The sequence below is a fragment of the Zootoca vivipara genome, chromosome 3, assembly GCF_965207765.1.
Source record: "Zootoca vivipara chromosome 3, rZooViv2.hap1.1, whole genome shotgun sequence".
Classification (NCBI taxonomy): domain Eukaryota; kingdom Metazoa; phylum Chordata; class Lepidosauria; order Squamata; family Lacertidae; genus Zootoca; species Zootoca vivipara.
In genome coordinates this window covers 9,598,873-9,618,992 of record NC_142586.1, presented here as the reverse complement: position 1 = coordinate 9,618,992, position 20,120 = coordinate 9,598,873, and the positions used below count along the sequence as shown (strand labels likewise).

Here is a 20,120-nt window from a genome sequence, read left to right as displayed (position 1 = left end):
TATCAGTGCCAATTTTTGTGCCTGGCTGACACTCAAGGAATACTGAAATGTATGTGCTTTGAAGCTTCACGGTATATGTTAAGGATAGACAATATGTTAAGGAGTATAACAATAAAGAGTAGAGTGTTTCGGAAACTGAAGTATGCTACCAATATTTTTTTATTGTAAACACCAAATTAAACATTTATTAACAATTTCTGTTAAAATTGTGATCTTAAAAATGTGTCACTTATGTGAATTGTGTATTAGTTCATGCTTATAAAAATAGTAAATAAAAAGTGTTGCTGCCCCCCACCCACCAAATGACTATACCTTCTGTTTAAGTGCCCACAACCCAGGTCCCATTGGGCACCTAGCTTTTTTATCCCATTTTCTAACATTGGCTATGATGGACAGAGGAAGTCGCCAGACCTACTCCTTTTGATTCAGATACAGTGGTACCTCTACTTACGAATTTAATGCGTTCTGAACGCACATTTGTAAGTCGAAAAAATTTGTAAGTCGAATCCTATAGGAATGCATTGGGAGAAAAAATTCGTAAGTAGAAGCAACCCTAACTAAAAATTCGTAAGTAGAAACATTCGTAAGTAGAGTTATTCGTAAGTAGAGGTACCACTGTATGTGGATTTTCACTGTAGTGCACTTTACAGCACCTATACCATGAGACTAGTACAATAAATGATTCAGCTGCGTCAGGTGATTTTTTTATTTTTTAAGGCAAGACCATTTATGACACTTTATCTATATAAATTTACATCTTATATAAAACTAGCTGGCCCGGCCACGCATTGCTGTGGGTCATCCCTGTGATTCCCCCCACCCTGTCCAGATCCATGACGTATCCCGCCCCTCCTCCCTCCAACCCCCTGGCTCATCCCTGTGTTTTGGTAGGATACCCTTCCCTCTGTTTCCCCCGGGGAGTGTTGTCTCCTCCCCCCTGTATCCCCACACACTGGCCCCTGCACACACATCGTGAACATTTTTATATATTTAGATTATTATTATTTTAAATAAGAACATGAGAAGCAGAATTTATTATCGTTTAATTGTATTTTTGGGGTTGCCATTTATTTTGGTGGATATTGTATGATTTGGGCGTTGTTGTGTGTTTGGGGGGGTTGTGTGTGTGTGTGTGTGTGTTTGTTATTTGGATTTTCTAATTTTGGAGTAGGTGACCCAGAGAACCCAGAGAACTACTTTAATAATCCTGACCGGGGGGGGGGAATCAAATAGCGAAGACCCACAGCCCCATAGCAACAAAAGGCAAGTTCCGAAGCGCCCGAGCTGTTCGGTTCCATAAAAAACCCAGGAGGTGGCAAGGGGAAGATAGGAGATTGTAAATCGGGGGGGGGGGGGAGAGATTGGCCACTGCAAATATCTGAGAACTTAAACTGGGGAAAGAAAGTGCATAGTTGTTGTTTTTAAACAGGGTGGATTTGATTTAAATCAAACTGATTTAAATCACGATTTAAATCACAATTTAAATCACTAGTCAGTAAGGCTTGATTTAAATCATAGTTTTCTACATAAAGACTAATTCTTGCTGGTATAACTTTAATATGCAAGTAGATGAAGATTTTTAGAATAGCAACTTTTCATATTAGTTTTTTATCCCCAGTTTAATAGGTTAATCATTCATATTTGGACAACTTTACTGTTGTACTTAGGAAGGAGAAAAATAATCATTACCTTAATAATAACAATTTAAATAGATTTATTCAACTGAAACAATAACATTACAGCATATGTTATTTGCTTAAACAAACATCCATGTTTGTTAACTAATTTGGCTAAACAAAAACAAAATATATATATTTTAAGAAACTTAGACTGTCAGCCCAGCCTACACATGAAAAACTTAAATACTGTCCACTCCAAACAATCAGAAACATATTGTTTCTATTCTATTCACTGAACTTCTTGAAACTTAGCACTGAAGGGGTTGTTTCTGTATTCATAGGTTTGTAGAACAATAGGATTAAGGTCTTTTTCTCAACTCTGTTCATGTTATAACATTTTTGCTGGGAAGAAGAGGCATGTGATCTCTGTTGAGTCAAATTCAGTTTTGAGAACTGCAAAAGTAAACCAAGCACCTGTGATAATATCTTGTAGGCAGAGAAACTGCCCAATAATCTTACAAAAACCTCTGAAAGAGCATGACATTGTGGATGGATTAATGGAATTTATTTACCCCAAAAATTAAACATATACAACCTTATTCTAATAATTAAAAAAACTAATCTTTATTTCATGATGGAATAACCTTTGGGTGGTAATATATTTTCCTCAAAAAGCATTTTATTTAAAAAAAATCCAATTTAAATCAAAAAAATCGATTTAAATCAAAAAAATCCGATTTAAATCAAAAAAATCCGATTTTTTTGATTTTTTTAAAAAAATCATTGATTTTTATCCACCCTGTTTTTAAAGATGCATAGGCTTGCAATCAGCCATAGTATAAAGCCTAGGTTAAAAGGGGCACGACTGCCCTTACTTAAAAATGGCCACCGGAGCCTCACATGTGACACAACACCCCGCTAAATTTTAAAGTAAAAACCCCTTGCCGTGCCCCAACATGTGTTGCTGTGGGTTATCCCCCCCTTGGGGCCTAGTGGGGCCTGGCAGGGGCCTACATAAAACAAAGGCCGTGCTGCGTCCTGTGATCCGGGCGCTCGCCCTCTCTCCCCCCCCCCGCGTCTAGTGGGGGCCTAGCAGCCTGGCAGCGGCTTAGAGGTCTGGTAATGACCGCCTTGGTGGTTTCAGTTGCTTGGTTGATGATGTCATTATTTGGCGCCGCCCTTCAGAGCTTTTGCTGGTGATGTCTAATTTGTGCGCCACCTTTTTTTGTGTTTAATCACTCTTTAAGATTTGAAAGCTGTGCTTTTTTGGAAAAAAAAATTAGGCCAGATCCCTCACTGATGGGCGATACGCTTTGTCCTAATTTGATGCAATTTGGTTCAGCGGTTACAGAGAAAGGCTGTGACCTCTGCGTGCGCAATGCCTACATTTTTATATATATAGAAGTTGTATGAAACCATCCACATATTGAACCTATTACTGCAGGGTGCTAAAATGTGTTTTGTAGTTCAGACAAGGTGCAGACAGTATGAAAACTACATGGCAGTCTTACTGCTATAGCAAATTAGATTAGAAACTCCATGAAAGCACTTTCAGTGACTTCAAGATACTAATTGTTAGAATAGCCATTTAAAAAGTTTGTACTGTACCATATTATTCTACAGTTGGGTCGAGTTTCTTGTAACTTTTCAAAAAATTCCAAATCTATCGGTATATACTTCAGTTGGGGGGGGGGGGACACACAACCTGTTATCTTATCTTAAATTTCCACTTAGATACAGTATCCCTTAGCAGCTACATCACATTACAGCCACTTCACACAAGCCAATTTCTACATCTAACTACTCAAGGATGCAATGAAAAATCACTTCAATGACAGAATAGTTTTTTCACTTCCTTATGTCATTTTTTGATGGGATGCGGGTGCTGTGGGTTAAACCCAGAGCCTAGGGCTCGCTGATCAGAAGGTCAGCGGTTTGAATCACAGTGACGGGGTGAGCTCCCGTTGCTCTGTCCCAGCTCCTGCCAACCTAGCAGTTCGAAAGCACGTCAAAGTGCAAGTAGATAAATAGGTACTGCTCCAGCGGGAAGGTAAACGGCGTTTCCGTGTGCTGCTCTGGTTCGCCAGAAGCGGCTTTGTCATGCTGGCCACATGACCTGGAAGCTGTACGCCGGCTCCCTCGGCCAATAATGCGAGATGAGCGCTGCAACCCCAGAGTCGGTCATGACTGGACCTAATGGTCAGGGGTACCTTTACCTTTACCTTATGTCATTTTAAAAAAGGATACCAATTGCCATCTCGTGGAATACACTGCTGCCATCTGCTGGTTAAATATCTTATCAGAACAAACTGTGATCAAGATCACTGATAACAGATCTGTGCTGTCTTAATCAAGTTTCAGATTAACTTTCAGCATTCCGTAGTTTCAGTGCTCTAGAAACGGATCCCTGAATACTGTCAATTATTCAGACAACTTGGAATCCTCAGTTGGCTTCAGTAATCAAACACTGTATGTTGATTAACTAGAACTCAGGCTATCTAACATGTACAATTACAACACAGGCTAATGGTAAAATATCTTTAGAAACTACCAAAAATAATGTTCAGCCTTTCTAGGATCAAAATTGTTAGCGCTCTCTCTCTCTCGTGTGTTACAAGTGAAAAACCAGGAGAAACATACATCAGTTAAGGAAGAGCCTCTCCAGAGAAATGTGCCCAGCATCATTCTTGTGGTCTTTTTTAGTCACTCAGCTCTTTTAAACAACATATGCTCAATGATCTGGGCGCCTCCATTTATAATTTGTGTTATATTGTGTATTTGTTTTATCTGTTCTACTTTCTCCACTAGAATTCATTTATGCTTTTTCAATACTGCATTTCTTTAAAAAAATCAAAAAATCATGAGCCAACAAGAGAACATTTGCTATTGGGCAGTCATACAATTGCAATTAGCACTGCTTATTATTTAATAATTAAATTATGAAACAAATGACTAAATAAGAGCTCATGAGGTCATTCTATGGATTGCCAAAAGGTGTCTTCAAAACACTTTATAGTACAAAACCACACTTCTTACTGTTCCACAACTGAGGGGTTCCCCACAACCACCCAAGGAGCTTCACAAATAGCAATTTAAACCTATGTCGGATTTTTTTGATTTAAATCGGATTTTTTTGATTTAAATCGATTTTTTTGATTTAAATTGGATTTTTTTAAATAAAATGCTTTTTGAGGAAAACATATTACCATCCAAAGGCTATTCCATCATGAAATAAAGATTAGTTTTTTTAATTATGTAGTATAAGGTTGTATATGTTTAATTTTTGGGGTAAACAAATTCCATTAATCCATTCACCTCTTCCAGAGGTTTTTGTAAGATTATTGGGCAGTTTCTCTGCCTACAAGATATTATCACAGGTGCTTGGTTTACTTTTGCAGTTCTCAAAACTGAATTTGACTCAACAGAGATCACATGCCTCTTCTTCACAGCAAAAATGTTATAACATGAACAGAGTTGAGAAAAAGACCTTAATCCTATTGTTCTACAAACCTATGAATACAGAAGCAACCCCTTCAGTGCTAAGTTTCAAGAAGTTCAGTGAATAGAGTAGAAACAATATTTTTCTCATTGTTTGGACAGTATTTAAGTTTTTCATGTGTAGGCTGGGCTGACAGTCTAAGTTTCTTAAAATATATATATTTTGTTTTTGTTTAGCCAAATTAGTTAACAAACATGGATGTTTGTTTAAGCAAATAACATTTGCTGAAATGTTATTGTTTCAGTTGAATAAATCTATTTAAATTGTTATTATTAAGGTAATGATTATTTTTCTCCTTCCTAAGTACAACAGTAAAGTTGTCCAAATATGAATGATTAACCTATTAAACTGGGGATAAAAAAACTAATATGAAAAGTTGTTATTCTAAAAATCTTCATCTACTTGCATAATAAAGTTATACCAGCAAGAATTAGTCTTTATGATTTAAATCAACTATGATTTAAATCAAGCCTTACTGACTAGTGATTTAAATCGTGATTTAAATCAGTTTGATTTAAATCAAATCCACCCTGCTTTGTTGGATACCCTCAGATATGATATAAACAGAAGGCACTGGCAAAATAATTCTGGGAAACATAGACCAAGGTAGAACATTTTATTTATAAAACTGCTCATGCACAAATGGAAATTACTAAAGACAAAAACACATGATCTGTCTCTGATATAACTTTCTCATTAAGCTCCCCACAAAAACGAGGCCTACTTTCCAACACCCCAAAATGTGCAAGTTAAGCACGCTAATACCAAAACATAAGTTTCTGTGTTTTCTAGCCAACCTATTGCTTGTGTAAAATAAAACGTTTTTTTAAAAGCACATTGAAGAATGGAGGTGAGTATATACTCACTTAGAGATATATAATTACAGGTGATTCATAAATATTTAAATAAATATGAAGGAATGGGTAGGCAATTGGTTGAGAAGGGTCACTTTGGAAGTTGCATTCCAAAAGAGTTGCTAACATCATTCCTGCCATCAGCACTAAACAGGAAAAAACATTAGGTAATGCAGCTCCTCTATGAAAGAGTAAGGAAGCAACTACATCAGCCAGTGAGACCAGACTCTCCGAAGGCAGACAAAAGAGCAGTCAGTATTTGTACTAAAAATAAGTGGCACTTCAAGTGAACAGAACACACGTCTTCTCCAAATGAGGCTTCGTGTGACATCACAGCCATGCTGGGGATGATACAAGTTGGGCACTAGGTTGGCCAAGGCTGTTATGGATAAACAGATTATCAACATGCCTCCCCATCTTACGTTTATGGCTTTCTCTTCTAAATATCTGAATTTCAACTTCCCGTCTCCAAACCTTATAAGAGTCCAAAGCTCTGATCTGCTAGGAGGCTATCAGCATGCACCTTAATGTGGTTCCTGTTCAGAGAAGCACAACCAGAATGGCACAACCATCCTGCAAGCTTCCAATCAAAGCAGTCACATGGGGGGGGGGGGAAGCCTACTGCTGGGCAACTCAAGAGTACAGTGGTATCTCTACTTATGAATAACTCTACTTACAGATGTTTCTACTTCCGAACGGAGCTCCGTCCGCCATCTTGGATGCGGTTTAGATAGGATTTTTCCTACTTACGATTTTTTAGATAGGGTTGCTTCGACTTACGGATTTTTTCTCCCAATGCATTCCTATGGGATTCAACTTACAAATTTTTTCGACTCACGAATGTGCGTTCGGAACGCATTAAATTCGTAAGTAGAGGTACCACTGTACAGGCAACAACCATTTTAGGCGCATCCAATATGCGGTGAAACTGGAAATGACCGAAAAATGTCACAAAAAGCAGCAGCACAGGGTGTTTGCAGGCTTTTACAATGGTGTTTCAAATAAACACAATTTCACTGAAATGCACAGTGCCTTGGAACATAACCCCAGAGTTGCGTGGACCAAAGAAAAGCTTTGAAAAAATGTAGGACACTTTTTCCCTCACCACTTAAAAGCCATGCTGGGTTGCATCCTTTAGTGAATTTGCAACATGTGGAGCTTCCTCAGCAAAGTTGTGGGCCCTCCATAAGTAATCTTAGTTAAAAACTCAGTACCCACTTCCGTATTCAATATATCTTCCAAACAGTTTTTGGAATCAATTCCATGTCAAGTGTCAATATGCTAATTTATTTCAACTATTTATAAATTATATGCCACTTAATTCCAACCATCTCAAATCAAGAAGAGTATATTAAACTTCCTAGATCTTGCTTCTCTAGGTGTGAGCATAGTTGATACAGCAATTTAATCTGCAAAAAAGATAGTACCTGGTGCTTCAAGTAGAATGCAGCTCCATTCAAAAGAATGTGTGTTTGTCTGGATTCAAGTTTATCTAGTCTCATCAGACATACTACTATTGCTTCTGGGTCACAGGAGAGTAATAGAGCTGGATGTCTTTAGTACATCAACGACACCACACTCCAAACCTCCAGAAAGTCCTTCTCAGTAGCTTTATATAGATACTGAACATAGGAGCCAATTTGAAACTGTGCAATTCCCCATAGGTTAACTCCCAAGTCCAACCACTATCCTCTGAAGACATCTTGGAAATAAAGAGTGCAACCTGGCAATCAGGCAGTTCCCAACAAGAGGCTATGCATTTTACTTTTGTTCTGGATATCGATATCTGTGTTCCATAAACTTTAAGACATTCCCTGTACTTCAGATATATGAATATGTGTGGAAAGACTATATATGATACCTCTATATGAATATGTGTGGAGTCAGGACTACAGTGGTACCTCGGTTTAAGTACACAATTGGTTCTTAAACCGAGGTACTTAACCTGAAGCGAACTTTCCCATTGAAAGTAATGGAAAGTGGATTAATCCGTTCCAGACAGTCCGCGGAGTACTTAAACTGAAGCGTACTTAACCTGAAGTATGAGTGTAATTGGTTCTGGAAGTCCGTACTTAACCTGAAGCGAACTTTCCCACTGAAAGTAATGGAAAGTGGATTAATCCGTTCCAGATGGGCCCACGGAGTAAACTGAAAGTACTCAAACCGAAGCGTACTTAAACCGAGGTATGACTGTACAGTGCTTTGTATGGCTTCCTATCCTTCTACATTTACCACAGTCCCACTCCAAATTCAGCAGGACAGCTAATAAAATTTCCATGTGATTTCTTCAAACTGTTCAATTAAAAAAATCCAGTATTTGTACTCCTGAAAAAGGCTATTGTTTATTGGACCACTTAATGGAACAGAGGATTGTATAAGATTTGAAACAATTGTACCATTAAATCCAAGCAGTAAATATTATTTGTTGTGGTTTTATAGCTCCTTTGGCAATATTCTCAATGATGAATGTAATGATTAAAGTAAGCAGGATGTAATATACTGCCTATCTAGCAGTAGTGTGCAGTAAAAGAAATTGAGTATAGGATTACTGTTTGATCTTAATTGTTGGGGCATGGACTTTGCTTGTCTTGCCAGGTTTGCTCCACACCACCCACCACACAGGAGAAACAAGTCAAGACCCCTGATTTAGCTTTATGACTGAATCAATTATTGTGGTTTATTTGGAGTGAAACAAACTACAATTTCTGGATTGAATGCAACACTAAACCGGGGATTACAGATTGTTTCTACCATACGACATGCGTATGCTGGCTGTTTGGCAGTAATAATAATTCATTCTACCACAGGCAAGAGGGGAGAAGCAAAGCAGGCAAGATTATGGTATGGTATACTATCAACAATGGTTTATTATTATTTATTTATTACTTATTATATCTCTATACCACCCTTCATCTGAAGATCACAGGGCAATTTACAATATAAAAACACAACATAGATACTAGAACAAGCAAAAATAATGACCTCCATAGTATTATTCTTTATTAAATCAATAATTCTGTCATGTGAACTGGGCCACTGTTGCATTTGGAACTGGAAATTGGTGGTCTGAAATAAGAATCTAGCCTATGAAAGTTTGTCAACTGACTTAATAAACAGTGTTTCCCCCTTCTGCCACTATTTTAAATTAAGGGTTAACTGATACTTTCCATCTAATATCACTCCACCTGGGCTTTAAAGTGGCTGGATTCAACAGAAAGCAGCAGCAAGCAAAATTAGGCATGTGATGCTTGGCAGCTACAAAACCATCATCCGTTTTCTTAGCAATAGGGGCCCTAAAGCCAAGGCTTGAGTAATATACCGATGAGCTCTACCTCAATTTTCTGGTTCCTAAAACCTGAGGCAATGATGAGTGTTTTAAAGTTTTCCATAAAGGGATTTATTTCATTTCAAAAAATGACACTGAGTAGTTTCAAAGATGCAATTTGCTTCCCCCCCCCCACCGGCCATGGGGAAGGCAGGAAACAGAGCTGTATCCAACTAAGTCAGAGCTAACTTAAATCCTGCAATTTCAATATCTCTACTCTGAGAATGCAAGGAATTATATACTGTATATATAATGTGTGTTGGTGTCTCACACATTATTTATTTGTAAATAGTGGAGAAAGGGCAGGAGGGGGTGAGGTAACTGAAACTCAGTACAAACATATTCAGATTCCAATTGAATTAGGATTATCAGATAGTTTTCCAATTTTTTTAACAAGCAGAAAATCTGCTACCACTGTCAATACTGTATAGAGACATACTTTCATTATGTCTATCATCACAGTAACTTATATGTTCTAATAAGTGTACCTAAAACTGTCATCCTGTACTGGTATATTAACAGTTAACAAACATGGGGTGCCTCCTAAGGATCACCAGTAGAGTACTGCTTGTAAAATTGGGACTGCCATTTCCTTCCTCTTGCAGCCCTGTGTGCTCCGCTTCCAGGTGATCCCAAGGGTTCAGGGACCCTCAGAAATGGAACAGGATGTGGTGTAGGGGGTCACACTTAGAGGAGAGTAGTGATGGTTGACTAAAATCAGGGACACCTACCTCCATGTATGAGCAGAACTGCCTTTTCTGATCACACAAGGAGCCGCTCACACAAGTATTTTATCTTCTGCAAAGCAGTACAATAGCCAATCACCTTCACATTCAAAACCCATTCTCTCTATTTTTTCTACACTTGCCTCCCCCCCCCCGGTACTTGTATTTTTGTCAGAATACAAAAATTTCAAAGAAAACCTGCAATGTTCTTCCGCAGAGCCAACAGCCTGAGCTGATAGAAGTCAAAATCATCAGCATAGTATGTTAATTAACCGATGCTGCACACAAAGCCCAGAGATGCTTTGGGCTGCGTGACTTCATAAAGCACAAGACTCTCCACTTGTCAAAAAAAGTTGTAAGTTTCCTATTTAATCTAAACCTCCACATTTTGGAATGCAGTAAACTGAGAGACCATTTTGCTCCTGCAGTAATCTGTACCCTAACACCAGTTGCTAGGCATTAGAAAATTGTAAAGTAAAGAGACATGAGAAAGACTTTTCCCACAAGACACAGCACATTCAAAAATGATCTTAATCCTAACATGCACTTAACTGGGTACAAGTTCAGCAAGTTCACCACAAACAATAAGCCCAGTTCCTCCAAGCAGGACTCACAGCAGCATGCAAAGGTTATGCAATTATCCTCAGCTATATATACACATCTTCTAAAAAGCCAGAGTTTGAAAAATTAACATTAGGATCTGTCTCGAGTCTTCTTCGGGTCATGGCCTTTTCTTTTTATAAACATACCAAGTGTAAAACAGTTTCTGAACTCTCGGCACAGTACTGTGCTTAAGATTTCAGATTAAAACTGCAGAGTGGAAGGAAAAGAGGACCTTTCTCTGCCTTCCAGCTACTCTCTGAAGACTGGAGAAGAGACCCTCTCAAAAATATTTTAGCTGCAGTTTGTTCACTTTCAGCTTTCTATTCTTGTTACAAAAAAAGTGTGCCTAGACATTCCGTTGTTGCGCCCATAACCTAGGTTTAAGGTGCCATTCAGCTCCTAGTTTTCATATCTCAGTTTCTAACACTGGTTATGATTTCTGATACTATTCTTTTTAATTTGGCCAAAAATTTGGGCAAGTTCATCTATACTTGAAGGTGAGGGCAGAGCTGTAAGGACTGTGTAACCTTTTGCTACATAATATTCAAAACTCAGAGCCTCAACCTCAAAAATTTTCTTCCAGCCTTTTCCCCAAATTAGCAGCGAAATCTAATCAGGCATGTTACTGGAATGTAATGTTTATTAAAATTTTGATACATGGCAACAAGGCCATATGGAGTATGCAATGCCACACACACACAAAAAAAACACATGGGATTCATAGACAGAATATCCTACATGTGGTGTTTTGGAAGCTGCTCCTACTTCAGATACAGTGGTACCTCGACTTACGAATTTAATCCGTTCCGAAGGCACCTTCGTAGGTCGAAAAATTTCTAAGTCAAAAAACGCCATTGGAAACGCAATTTCCCATAGGAATGCATTGGAAATGGAAAAATTTGTAAGTCGAAGCAACCCTATCTAAAAATTCGTAAGTCAAAAAATCCCTATCTAAAACCGGATGTCGAGACATTCATAAGCACGCAGCCATTACCCCCATTCGTAAGTCGAAAAATTCGGTTGTTGAGTCGTTTGTAAGTCGAGGTACCACTGTACACACAATCACTTTAAAAGTCCCAGTGCTGTGTGGCACATTCCACACAATGAAAGACACCATCCTGGATCGTTCCTTCTTGACTTTTCAGTTTTCACAGTTACCTTTTTATTTTGAAAAAACACAAGACATTCCTATTGCCCTTATTATTTGCTTGTGAGACTGTTAACACCATATTCCAGAAATGTCAACCTGAAGCCTCGGCAACCTAAAATTCAGTACAACAAGCATTAGCAACAATAAGCAGACCTTCTCATGTTGCTTTTTGACTGCTATCAAAGTTTACTATCTGGAAAGAGTATCCAATCAACTACCAACACAGAAATTCTCATTATCAACAATTAACCAGTGGGTGGGATCCAGGCAACCCAGTACACATTCACAGAGCACTTCAACCTTCGGAAAGGCTTTTTAGATGTCTGTCACCAGAAGGAGGGAGTTTCTTTGTGCAAGACACTGTGGCACTTTGTATCCTGATGTTGGCCACTACAATCTAAGAGAATTTCCACCTCACTTCCCAGGCTGCTACAAACACTTGGAGCTTGTAAACAATTTGCATTCCTTGTCTCCCTGACACATGTTCAATACAGACTTCTTTTCAGTGGCAGCACATTAAGTGCCAGCAGAAATCAGTAGCATGTCTCTCTGGCATGTGGATTCCAATTTCACATAATCCTCCAACATGGAAAATGTATGGTTGCCTATAAAATTAATGTTTGCACTCTCTGTATGAGGAATAATTGCTAATATACTGAAGAGCCAGTAATTTCTCATTAGACATAAGCAGTTGCCATTGAATCAGACTACTAGATCTGCTATACCACTGGGATTTAACTATAGACTCCAAACAAGGTACAATAAATCCATAATGAAGAGCTAAAGTGTCCAGCTCCTTTATTAAATATTCTACTTGTATTCGGAGCCATGAGGCTGGGCATACACAAAGTAAGGTAACAAGAAAAATGTTTCTGAGAATGCTATCAATGATATAAAGGCATAATCTGCACAAGTTTCCAACTAACTTCATTTAATTCTAAAATGAGAGCAAGAGTTTAATGAACAGAGCACTCATGTGTGGGTACCATGTGTCTTTTCCCAAAACCAGACTGTCTGTCATATTACATGCTTTCAGCTCAATACATAAAAACCTACAAGGGCAAAAAAAAATGGGGGCGGGGGATTGATTTAACTTCATTACAAAACACACAGCAAAGCGGCAAATGTAAAGTTCCCATGTGAATCTAGGAGGGTAATTGGTCTGGTCTATGCTTTTCTTTGGCAGCTGAAGAATCACAGGATCATACAATTATAGAGTTGAAAGGGATCTGAAGGCTCATCTAGTCCAACCCCCTGTAATTCAGGAATATGCAGGTGGTATGCATAGAATTTATAGCTAAGTAGTCTCCCTCCTGAAGGGCCAACCAATTCCGGCTGGCTTTTATAGTGAGCCACTATGTGTGATCCCCACTAAATTCACACCACTTCCAAGTCCTCTGGCACACAGATAATTCAGAAGGCAGGCATCACTCTCACTTCATGATAGGCTTGAGAGACAATCCAGTATCACCAAAGCACAGCACCTCCCCTCTATCAAGTCATCCATGTATGTAGGGAGGAAGAAATAGGCATACCCTGTTCTTCCCAACCAGTATAAAGTGAGACTCCCACTCTCTTCAGTGCATGGAGAACTTCAGAGCTCTGAAATAAAAGCAACTGCCACAAAGGCTACTATTACCTGGTGACCCCCTGATAATCTCATTTGCAGGCCTTCATAAAAATACTACAGTTCTTTATTAGGAAAAACTAAGCACAAAAAATAGTCATCCAAATTTGTACAATACAGTGAGAAGGGAAGGAAAACTGCATAAGGAAACATAGCTTTATAATCATGAGGCTGAATTTTTGGCCCAAAATCAATCTCTTTATAAACTAAGACGCTAGTGTGGGTTTTTTTAAAAGCCACTCCTCCTTCACAGGTGAGTGTGACTACCAAGCAAGCCATAGCATGTAATTCAGTGAAAGTGGAACAATGTAGCCAGAGACAACACAGGGCAGAGAACTGCACCTCACCTATAAACACCTCTCTACTAAGAATGGAAAAATTTAAAGAAACCCAGGATAGTGGAATGTCTCCACTCCAGATGATGAAATGCAGGGGATGGGGTGGGGTGTAGGGGTAAGATGACTCTTGATACCAAGAGACAAAGCTAAATACGGCCTTTGAAGCAGGGCCCAAGTCACGCGAACCCACATGCTTCACATTCTTTGTTTAGGGAGGAAAGGTTGGGAACTGGGCACTCAAAACATTCACCTTTCTCTTCTTAGGTGCCCAACCGGGACAAACCCACAACCCTTCCCCTTGCCTTCTATGCACCTGTAGCTCCATATGGATCTCGGCCTCTCAAAAACAGAGGCAACAGGAAGAAAGGCCTAACTCGTTGGGAGGGGGGCACCCATATGTCTGAACTGAATCGCTTTATAGCTGTCTGAAAAGGGGGGGGGGGGTTGAAGGTTTCCACACAGGTGACGACTGAATAGTTCTCCATACAGGAGCGAACCAACCCAGTTTTGAAAGGGGGGAGGGAGAGAATACTTCAACCTGGCTTTCTCCCTGAAATTTTAAGTTTTCTATACAGAGGTGATTATTATTATTTTTGGTGGGGGAGGGGAGGTGAAGCGACTCGTTCCATCCCCTCCCCCTTTATAATCCGAAACTGAAGGTTTCTTCCACCCCCACCCCCGGCGAGAGAGCCCAGGCCCTTCCCCGCCCTTACCCGCGCGCCGCCTCGAGGCTCTTGATGAGCTTCTTGATCTTCCAGATCTCCACGTTCCTGTCGGCAGCGCTGGGATCGTCCGCCATCTTCTCCCTCCTCCTCCTCCTCCTCCACCGCCCCCCCTGCGGCTGTTCAAGTCAACCGCCAAGGCCGCCGCCGCCACACGGAGAGAGAGAGAGAGAGAGAGGGAAAAAGAGACAGAAATGAGAACGGAGCCTCGGCTGAGGAAAAAGTAAAAGCCGTCCCTCCCAGCGCAGGCTAGGCTAGGCCCGCCCCGGTCTCTCGTCACCCCGGGAGTGCGGCCACCACAAGCCCAGCCAAGCGCTCCTCTGAGGCGAAAGAACGGGCGGGTGAGTGCGCGCGCGCGTTTTTACCTCAGGCCTCGCCGCCGCCTCCCTTCCCTTCCTTCTCCGGACGGCAGCAAAGGGCTCCTCGCGACGGCGCCTGTGACGTCGCTGACCGGCTTCTTCCTTCCTTTCCTTTCCGCCTCCCTCGCTCGCTCGCGCCCCCTCCCTCCTCTCCTCTCCTCCTCTCCTCCGCGCTGCATGTGTTGCAATCGCCTCACATGGGGCTCCTGACGTCAGTTCCGGTCCCCGCACGCACGCAGTGGAAGAGGGAAGGAGGGGGAGGGGGAGGGAACGGATGGAAACGCGCGTGCGCGAGGCGGAGGAGCGAGCTTTCCGCCACTTCTCCTCCTTTCATTGGTTGGCGTTTCCTGCCTAGCTTCCTCTCCGTTGGGTGGCTCCGCGGAGGCGCCCCCCTCCCGCTCCGTCACACCTTCCGCAGCGCACGGCATGCCGGGAGGCGTAGTTTGCTGCCACGGGAGAGGTCACGCAGGAAGGATGCGGGGCTCTCGCGTTGTCCGTGTCATTGACGTTTTTCGCGTCAGGGTGCGTTTCCTTTAAAGGAGACGCGCACGCCTTTTTGGCGGAACGTGTGTAGCCGCGTCCAAGAGTTCCGCAGGGCGGGGTGGACCGATAGCATTTGCTACGTCGACGTGTGGAAGAAGCTGGAATGAGGCGCTCCCCAAAGTTTCTGTTGCTAAACCAGGGAGCCCAATTAATATTACAGTAATTGCTTTCATTGATTAAGCAGTAGTATACTTAAGACTACCGTAGATCACATGGAATTCAAAGGAGCCATGGGTAGCGATGCATAGGGGGTCCTCTACCTTTGAAATTTTTCCTAGACGTGCAATACAGGAATCTTTTCCTCAATGTGGGACTCGAACCCATGACCTTGCGATTAAGAGTCTACCAGAGAGCTATCCAATTTGGGCTAGCTGGTCATGACCATGCTCCCCTCACTTTTAATGTGGTTCGGTCATAAAAGAACCACACTTTGTGAGATCCATTTCGAGATCCTGTTTCCAGTCATTTGCTTCTAGGAAACCTGCATGCAGGACAACACAGTAGTAGTAAACCCCATTGATTGTCTGCAGCGCCTGTACTGCCATAAGAATGACATCAGGCCAAGTCCCCATCTAGTACAGCCATGACTTCTTAGAAGCCCATAAACAGGGTAACATGGTCATCCCTTGACTTCATCTGCTACTCAGATGTGCAGTCTCTGTCCATGAAGGGTGAGTTTTCATTTGTTAAAATAAAATATTTTCATCCTACAGCCTTATATTTTTCAAGGCAGCTTATGTTACAATTTACAAATAATGCAGAAGGACATATCGGGGCACATTAAAGCAATTTACACACACACACAAAGACATCCCCAAACAACCTCGCCCAGCTGTTTCATGTAGATGGAATGGACTGTCCTGTGATCCTTGGATGAAGGGCAGTATAGAAATTTAGTAAGTAAATAATAAATTAAAGCATGTTGAACAAAATAAGAGCCTGGCGGTACTCCATAATGTGTCAATTGTGCCATGGAGCAGAGCAAATGTGGAGCATTAACTCCCATTTCCACTTTAGAAGCTTATCACACCATTTGGTATCCAAAGCTGCTAAGTCTGTTGTTACTTTAATTTTATTTGTCTCAAGAGAAGCAACAGTATTGCATTCCTTCTATTTTCTCCGCCTGTGTATGTCCTCTACTAGAATCAACAGTTGTGTTTCAGTCCCCAAACCAGGCTAAAAGCCAGACTGAAATGGGTACAGACAATCCGTGTAATCCCAGAATGCTTGGAGTTGAGCCAACATAGAAACTGGATAGACTATCTTGCTCCAAAGGCTAATTCATGTGCCATGAATCTATATAAGCCTTAAAAAAACAACCCATGAACAGTCCTGCTGGGTCGGACTAAAAAGGTAAAGGTAAAGGGACCCCTGACCATTAGGTCCAGTCGTGACCGACTCTGGGGTTACGCGCTCATCTCACATTATTGGCCGAGGGATCCGGCATATAGCTTCCAGGTCATGTGGCCAGCATGACAAAGCCGCTTCTGGCAAACCAGAGCAGCACATGGAAACGCCGTTTACCTTCCCGCTGTAGCGGTTCCTATTTATCTACTTGCATTTTGACGTGCTTTCGAACTGCTAGGTTGGCAGGAGCTGGGACCGAGCAACGGGAGCTCACCCCGTCACAGGGATTCGAACCGCTGACCTTCTGATCAGCAAGCCCTAGGCTCAGTGGTTTAACCACAGCGCCACCTGGGTCCCTAAAAAAAATGGTCAAATTAGTACAGCATTCTGTTTTGAATGCTGGTAAACTGGTATTTCCAAAAAAAGTCGACAAGTGGGGCATGAAAATAGCCTTCATTTTTTGGCCCCTGGTTAACCTATTAGAAAGTATATGTGGAAGTTCCATCTAGTTCTTATAAGTAGCAGGTGCAGAAAGTAACGGCTGCCAACTTCTATGCCTTGGAGAAAGTGGTATATAAATGCAATACAATAAATAAATTTAATACAGACACCATTAAACTGGGGACTAGACCAGGCCTCCCCAAACTGCAGCCCTACAGATGTTTTGGCCTACAACTCCCATGATCCCTAGCTAACAGGACCAGTGGTCAGGGAAGATGGGAATTGTAGTCCAAAACATCTGGAGGGCCGAAGTTTGGGGATGCCTGGACTAGACTAATTCATGGAAGACAAGTCTCAATGTCTAGCATTCCTTATGGCTGCATACTACGTAGTTGCAGTATCTGAGGCAATATGTGCCTCTAAGGACTAAGGAACGCTAGCAGAGAGTGCTATAGTGTTCATATCCTAACCTGTGGGCTTCCCAAGGGCATTTATTGCGAGAACAGGCTGCTGATCTAGCTGAGACTTTGGCCTCATCTTTCTTTCATCCACGAATTTGCCTAACCCACTACTTGATTCGTCATATTTCACCATTTAGAAAGGCATTCTAAACTGACTCGGGTCGCCTAGTGGGGTATTTTTCTCCGAGCTCATCCTACAGCTCTCCTGCAATATTTTCAAAGGCCAACACACAAATGCTGGTGACCGCATGGAAGTTCCCCAGAGAAGTCAAAACAAGCAAACAAAAATCCTTCCAGTAGCACCTTAGAGACCAACTAAGCTTGTCATTGGTATGAGCTTTCGTGTGCATGTACACTTCTTCAGTGGCAACTCCCAGAACCTGCATTGCTACTGATAAAAGCACTTAACTGATGTTTTAAAAAAGGTCACAAGAGCCCCATGGGAATATAGTGTGCACTACCTCTTACCTGGATGCCAAATCTCTACATTACTTTCCATTTGTCTTCAACCGTGTGAGAGTGCTGTTGTCCACCCCTGGTTCATACATAGCAAGTTTCTGCTTATGAACCAGCAAGTAGAGCGTTGGGAAGGGATGCAGGAAACTCCCAACTAGCTTCCAGCAACAAACACAACCTGGTTCCTCTTGGTCAAACCATCTCCCATCTTTGTTTTCCACTCAGAAATATTGTGAAGCTGAAATGGTGCTTTAAGCTCCTTGGAAGCAGTAGAGAAGTTGCCAACCACACTGCACTACGGTATTTAGTGGAACCAGTGGCTACACAAAATAGTAAGCGTTAATTGTAGAGTGGTACCTTGGTTTGCATACGTTTTGGATTGCAAACACATCAAACCTGGAAGTGCGTGTCCCGGTTTGCAACCTTTTTTTTGGGATCACAACCCATTTTTTTGGGAGGCCCCATTGGCGAAAGCGTGCCTTGGGTTACAACCTGTTTTGGTTTACAAACGGACCTCTGGAACCGATTATGGTTGTAAACCAAGGTTCCGCTGTAAGGCAAAATTGTCTTATGCATTTGCTTTTGCAACTGGAACCAGCATGACTTTTTGCCTTTAGCCTATTAAAATGCTTCCAGTGGTTTCTGCGCCATTTGAATTTTCTCCAGCCATTTCAGTCACCTGTTTTGCTTATTTCCAAAGCAGACAAAGCTGAGGCATGCTACTTATAAACCAGCAGAGGCAGGCATAGGATTGCCCCCACAGCAGCTTTAAATTCCAGTGACCTCAGTAAAGCATACATGGGATCAGGCTGAATAACTACAGGGCCACTGTAACCAGGTGCCACGAGTATTTGTAACTATACCTCCTTATGCTCGTCTTTTACTGTTGAGATGTAGCATTAGGATTGCAGTAAAAGGGAAAGTAGGAAGGTGCAACTGCTCAAAAGCCAGGGAAATTTATTTCTAAAGTGGGGCAATAAATCCCCTGCATCTAACAGCATCTTCTTTTGCCCCGTGCTATGTTTGATGAATGTTAGGGTATCACAGAATTAAAACTCTCTGCCTGCTAATCAAACGAGTTTGTTTCAGTTGCCCGCACCTATGTACATCAATGAATAAGACGACCCCTATTATTCTGAACAAAAAATTAAGTAAACCAATCCATCCATCCTTCAGTCAAAAAGATTTCCGGTTTTGTACTGCTTGAAAACTCTTCAATGAAGTTAAGGGAGGCAGATTCCATCGTCTTGGAAACAAACCAGAATCATACTGTTACCTCCTGCTGCCGCACTGCTGAGGTGGGGGCCTCTCTCTTTCACCCGCCTCAGCATCTCTTTCCCAGCCGCCCTAAGCAAGTGAGCGATCAGGTGACTGACAGACCGACCCCTTTGTCAACACCAAGTATATTGAGCTTTTTTTGGGGGGGGGGAGGAGATCGGATCACCAACAGTTGCTAAGCTTTTTGTGGGAGATGGGCAGTTCCAGCAGCTTCTTTGAGGCAGCCATGGGAAGATAATTACTGTGTTTTTCGCTCCATAAGACACACTTTTTCCCTCCCAAAAAGGAAGGGAAAAAGTCAGTGTGTCCTATGGAGCGAATGCAAGAGCCAGAGCCCTGCCAAAAGCCAGAGTCCACCCAGAGCCAGATTAAAGAAAGCAAAAAAAAAAATTTCTTCTTGTTTTCCTCCTCTAAAAACTAGGTGTGTCCTATGGTCAGGTGCTTCCTATGGAGCGAAAAATACGGTAGCTTGTTTTTTTAACCCCAGTGCAATGAATATAAGATGACCCCCAATTTCAGACTAAAAATTAAGCAAAATTGTCCTATACACAGAAAAATTACAGTAGTTGGCGAAGGCTTAATTGTGTATTGCAGTGTGGGAAGTTACTTCAAACTTGAAGGTGAGCTATGGATGGCCCTCATGGCCGAAATAAAGGTTCTCTTATGGTCAATACTTAACAACCCTTTAATCATCATTGCTTTATTTGGCTCAGTGAATACATTACAGTGGTACCTCTACTTACGAATAACTCTACTTACGAATGGAGCTCCGT

General features: G+C 41.5%; 1 protein-coding gene across 1 annotated transcript in view; it reads right to left on the bottom strand.

Moving 5' to 3' along the window:
* The window catches only part of ETF1 (eukaryotic translation termination factor 1), a 28,415-nt gene extending 13,424 nt beyond the window's left edge, over window positions 1–14,991 (bottom strand). Inside the window, exons 1-2 of the mRNA XM_035110163.3 lie at window positions 14,828–14,991; window positions 14,454–14,581 (exon numbers count right to left, since the gene is read on the bottom strand). Of these exons, the coding sequence (XP_034966054.1) occupies window positions 14,454–14,539 (86 nt within the window). The 5' untranslated portion in view covers window positions 14,540–14,581; window positions 14,828–14,991. The remainder of the gene's footprint in view (window positions 1–14,453; window positions 14,582–14,827) is intronic.
* Between the last annotated feature and the right edge of the window lie 5,129 nt (window positions 14,992–20,120).